Source organism: Micropterus salmoides, unplaced genomic scaffold (genome assembly GCF_014851395.1).
Source record: "Micropterus salmoides isolate LMB-PRFRI ecotype aquatic unplaced genomic scaffold, ASM1485139v1 Ms_hic_scaffold_11, whole genome shotgun sequence".
NCBI classification, from domain to species: domain Eukaryota; kingdom Metazoa; phylum Chordata; class Actinopteri; order Centrarchiformes; family Centrarchidae; genus Micropterus; species Micropterus salmoides.
Genome location: NW_024040152.1, coordinates 6,748,957 through 6,754,690, shown reverse-complemented (window position 1 = coordinate 6,754,690; position 5,734 = coordinate 6,748,957). Strand labels below are relative to the sequence as shown.

The following is a 5,734-nucleotide window of genomic DNA, read 5'->3' as shown; positions in this document are numbered from 1 at the left end:
CCTAATCAGCTCTCTGAATATATCTTAAGTTTTTGATTTTTTTATTTGTCACTAAGTTACTCATATTAGATTCATAAAGATGTAATAGGTATAATGTTATCTCCTAGATATGCAACACTGTATGTGGTTAAACTAGAACACATGAATAATTTTCTAGCATCTTTTTGCTGTTTGATTTATTTGATGTGTATGATTATTTAAATCCAAGACTATGCTAACAGACAGTAATTTAAAATATACGTGATTTGTAGAAAATGTACTAAAACATATACCATCACTGATATGGGGTGCATTTCCCGTACAACGATGGAAGGTAGCATTGAACTATCATGGTATGATGCATCGTTAAACTAACCAACATCTGAAATACCTTGTTGGTACCTTAGTGGTTTGAACTACCTTAGTTTGAACCAACATAGTTAGAACTACAGTGTTTCCAGATGTGTTCGGTCAGACTGCGGGAAACATGCAAAACTCACAAACTTTGCCATCTTATGACTAAATGTTGTGGCCGATACGAAGTTCAAACCAGACATCTTCTCTGTCTAAAGTGTGCGCCTGGTAGACATCAAACAAGTGTCCTTTATCCTTCAGATGTAGGTAAACTGCTAAGTCTTGACCTTAGGAGTTAGTCCTTCTGTGTTGAGCCATACGTTTGTGTAGTGGTTGTTTAGTTAGGTTGGACAGCATGCAATACATTGTTTTTCTTGTGTTTGGGTGTGTGGTCTTCAGTGTTGAGCAGTAACGTGTTACTGTTATATGCTGATTCATTCTCTCCAATGAGAATGGCTCTTAAAAATGTATAAGTGACTTTTCCTAACCAATTACCGATTTGGAAAAATTTATGTTATGTTAAAATTACTAGAAACTGTAGTAGGTTGAAATAGAACCGGAATAGAAAACTGTCAAATATCAAAACAACAGTCTGATATTGAATTCAGTGAATGCTAACATGAGTTTTAGAATAAAATTATTATACATAAGTTTAGATGTTGAAACAAAGCAATGTGATATTTACACACAATGATCGCGTGCCATTAATAAATGCTCACCTGATATTGTCACGCCACACGAGCTCTATGTCAAATCTTGGCAGCCCCAGTAAAAAAATTCTGTATACACCACTGGTGTGAAAATGAAGTGGACCAGAACCAAAACAAACAACGTATAATTTTCCCCACATGGTCCAAACAAATGAACCTAACTACAGCTGTGAAAGCACACTGACTTGCTGCTAATGTAGTAACATTAATATTAGTAAGATTTCATCTTGCTAAGTAGAAAAACAGAAACGTTATGGTCGCTGTAACCTATCACCAGACGGAGAATAACTTGAATATGCCGTAGGTGAAAGGCTGTCCCCTATTTGTTTGGTTCTTAAATTACACATTGTAACTTTAACCCTCAGGATTTGGCCTCAATTCCTGCTCTAATGCCATCCTTCCTGAGTACCACTATGTCACCTTGAAAATGAACTGGACCGGTGCGCAGCATTACTGCAGAGTGAAATACACCGACCTGGCGACCATTGAAAGCATGAATGACATAAGCAGGCTAAACAGACCCAGTTCAGACATCTCATTGTTATGGATTGGACTAAGCTATGACACAAACTACTGGAGATGGTCAGCGACTGGTGAACTGACCAAAACTGGTTACCACAACTGGCAACCAGGTCAGCCAGATCTCAGTGCCAAAGATCAGACCTGTGCAGTGGTGGACTCTGATGGATCATGGAAAGATGAAACCTGTGACTGGAAATTATATTTTATTTGTTACAACGGTAAGACAAATTCTGCATTTCTTGATTTGAATATTAACTAACAACTAGGCTGAAAAGCGGTGTATAACTGCCGTCTCTGGTTGAAAATTTGTTTGGGTGTTCTATGTTGCACCCCTCAGTAATGTCACGGTGTACTGACACACTCTATAGTCCACTGCTACATCACTACAGCAAGATGAGAAGTTAAACAACAGGATGTCAGCCTAAACAAGATTTCCAGCTGCTATTAAGTTGGTCACACACACACACACACACACACACACACTGTCTACTGATGACAATATTGAGTCTTTGCAGCTGTAAAATAGTCAGTGGTGAGAGAAGTACTCAGTACCTGTACTGGAGTAAAAGTATCAGAACTACAAAATGGAATTACTCCATTATTTGTAAAAGCCATGGCTTCAAAATGTACTACAAAAGGATTGTCAGAAAAACTATTCAAAGTATGAAAAGTAATAGTATCATTATGTATAGGAAAATGTGAAGCTCTTCCCTTATTGATTAATGCTTTGTTACTTGAAATATTATGTAATGCCATTCATAATGTTAAAAAGATATCACATCTCCGCCCTCTTTACTGCCAGCTTTTTACCCCACCTTGTTTATTTCAGACATGGTCAGACTGCACGTGTTATAATTAATCCTGAACGAGTATACCAAGGCCCTCACAACTACTCATATCTACATACAGTAGTTGAGTTGTATGTTTACAAATACTACCATCTTCTAACACTCATTTTACCGTTTTTTCCATGATAGCAGCAAATCCTCCAGGCCAGAAAATATTTAGTATAATTAGAATCGGTCTGACATGGGAGGATGCCCGGACTTACTGCAGAACACACCACACAGACCTGGCTATGATCGAGAATGCTCAGGAAAACATAGCCATGAACATGAGGTCATTATACGGTTATTGGATTGGCTTGTACCGACTACCATGGAGGTGGTCCGATAATAGCAGCAGCTCCTTCACAAACTGGGGAAGCGGACAGCCTGATGGTAAACAGAACTGTGTGGCTGAAACGTCAGACCACAAATGGGATGATGTGAGATGTGACAGCGAGCTTTCATTTTTCTGCCATGGAGGTGAAAATATATATAGATTTCATAAATACACTGATGGGGGTTTTTTTTCAATGCAATAATATTTATCTTCTTTGTTTGTGGTCATGTGTTTGTTGCACTGTCCAGCCCTAAAACTGAAGAAGACCATGATTAGGATGAAGATTGAGACTGATGCTGACTTTTCAGATCCAGCTATTTACGCCCAGATCCTTCAACAGGTGAAACTATCTCCAATGTTATCTCTCTCTATCAGTTCTTAAAGAGGAACTTTTACACATCAAAGTGTGTTTACAGGTAGTGGGGAGTACTGCTGCAGATGTGAAAAAAGCAGAGAGTTTGCTGCATAAAATCTAAACAAATTGATAATTCAGATGATCTTATGCCTGACAGATCAAAACAGCTTTGACTGGTTATTCTAATAATGTCCATCTCTCAAGTAACACTGTGTTCCATTAGCAGGCAATGACACTGGAAATGAATGATTTTTAGTGTGCAGTGTGTGTCAGATGCTACATTCCCAAAATGCTAGTGTCGTTTCAGTCAGGACAACTTCATCAAAGACTGATATTGCAGCATTGTAGTTATATTTGGCGGAAAAGCTCTGTTCTGGGATCACCCTGCCCTTGCACACGCCTATGTGGAAAACCATAAGGCAGGAAGAGCACACCTCTCTGCCCTTCCACAGGCATACACGGAAAGAACGAGGCAGGGAGCCGCAGTAAAGAACCCCTGTACAGAACAGAGCAGACAAATGCTGAATTACGTAATAATCAGATACAAGATGGCACTGAAACTCTGTGTTAAACTGGCCTGGGGTTGAAGACCCCGCAATACAAACAAACACATGTGGGCGCTGGCCATTGTGGAGGCTGCAGTGGAGACGGTGAAGTGAAGGTAACTCTGAACAAGTCAAGATGGCCACAGCTACCCTCGTTACTGTAGTACGTGCAATAGAACCTCACGAATAAAGGACAACTATATCGAGACATCTGGTTAACAAGCACAATGTAGAGGTGTTAATTCTCACACCTCGCTAACGCTAGCTTGACAATTACCTAGATGTTCAACGAGCTAAATGAAGCGGTCTGTAAAATAACTGTTTAGCTTAGATTGCCATGTAGCTTCAAATTGGCACATGGTTACCTGCAGTGATCAAAGCAGAGATAGAGGGAAGGAGACAGGAGGAAGGTGCCATATGCAATGCACGTCTTCTTAAACAGTGAAAAACATCCGACCCTTGACAACATGTTTGTTTGGCTCTAGCTGCCTGCACTGCGTCTGACTGCGTCTGCGCCCAGAGCCACTAACAGCGGCGCATGTTAGTATTCTTGATACTTATGAATAAATTCTCAGCCATTTCCGACATGATTCTAATAAAGAAATATGCCCCATCGAAGCAATAATTATTGTACATTCCTATCAGATACAACCTAGGGAAGCAGCAAGGACAGGCAGGCAGGCTAGGTCATCTTAAATAGGTGCCGTGTATGGAATTTGTCAATGAATGCTAGAGAATAATCAGATGAGCTGTCAGCTGATGTGGATGGCTTGAGATGGCTGCTATCAGCTAATGTGCTGGGATTGTGAGCTGAGTTAGACTTCGTTACCTACCTGAACTAATGCAATGCTTTATTTTTTGACAATGGTCTTCTGATAATACTTTTATTCTCGCTCAGCTAGGTGCAGTGCTGACAAACAAGTCTTCACTGACTGACTTCAACCTGGGGTTGAATATTCAATCCAGAAAACAGACAAAGAGAAATGAAGAGAATGATGAAGAGAATGGAAAAGATGTCCTTTGTAATTGATGTTTTCAACAAGCTGCAAAGGCAGAATGCATGTAACCATAATAAATGTAGCTAGATTACTTTGTTGATCAAGTCCAGTAGATTTTATAATCTATCATGAAATACACTGTAAAACAAAGCCTGTTGTAATCTTCACTGACTGTGCTCTGACTCAGCCTGACTCAGACTCAGAAGTGTTGCTCAGGGAAAATCACAACACATATACTAGATTGTGGTATTTTTTGTGTTCTAAATGTAGTTTTTTGTCTATGATAGGTAGTACAACAAGAAGATTACATTGCTTTCTGTTATTGTCTACTTAATAAAGTTAATGTACTGCATAAGATTTTTCCACATGAAATATAATTAATGCCAGATTTTTCCCCCTCACTCAATAATATGACTTGATATAATCAGTTTTTGTTTTACTTGACTTATTATACATTTATTAAATTTCACAGTTTGCACAAATCTTTTACAAGGACTGTAAAAATGTAGTGCATGTTAAAACACAACTGCTATCGATTACAGTCTTCAAACCTCAGACTACAAAAAGAGACAAAACATTCTACTTATCAATGACCAGACTTTAATATCCGGTGCCAATCAAGATGGCCTTTGTGAGATTCCTCATTTGCATATTCAAATATGTGCCCACTAAAAAGCTGCAGCACTTGTTTATCAGTCTGTTTCTTTTCACTTATTATGTTTATTATGTCCTTGTATAATAAAACCAGCTGGGAAATTAATTTATTTCTGATTGTTTTGTCTTACACTTCCAGCACTAACACACTGATTCACAAAAATGTGCACAAGAGAAAGAGAAAGTCGTTTTTGCATTATCTACTGCTGGAGACCCTACCTTTACAATTAAATCCTCACTCTACAATATTTGAAATTATCTCTGTTATATCAAATAAATGTATTTTTGTGGACTGATTATAAAATCATAGGTAATTCAATATCATAGTATTCTCATCTTGACTTGCACCAATCTTTTAAAAGAAAACTAAAAATTGTGAAGCACTTTATATTGAATATTGCTTTAGATTATCTGACATCAGACTGCAAAAAGAGAATACATTCTACTTATCAA

General features: G+C 38.3%; 1 protein-coding gene across 1 annotated transcript; it reads left to right on the top strand.

Annotated features, from left to right (window-relative positions):
* Nucleotides 1–2,042: 2,042 nt before the first annotated feature.
* Nucleotides 2,043–5,387, top strand: LOC119897071 (macrophage mannose receptor 1-like). Its single transcript, XM_038710620.1, has 3 exons — nucleotides 2,043–2,872; nucleotides 2,978–3,069; nucleotides 4,528–5,387. The coding sequence occupies exons 1-3, from the start codon at nucleotides 2,536–2,538 to the stop codon at nucleotides 4,657–4,659; spliced, it is 561 nt and encodes a 186-aa protein (XP_038566548.1). The 5' UTR covers nucleotides 2,043–2,535; the 3' UTR covers nucleotides 4,660–5,387.
* Nucleotides 5,388–5,734: the final 347 nt, after the last annotated feature.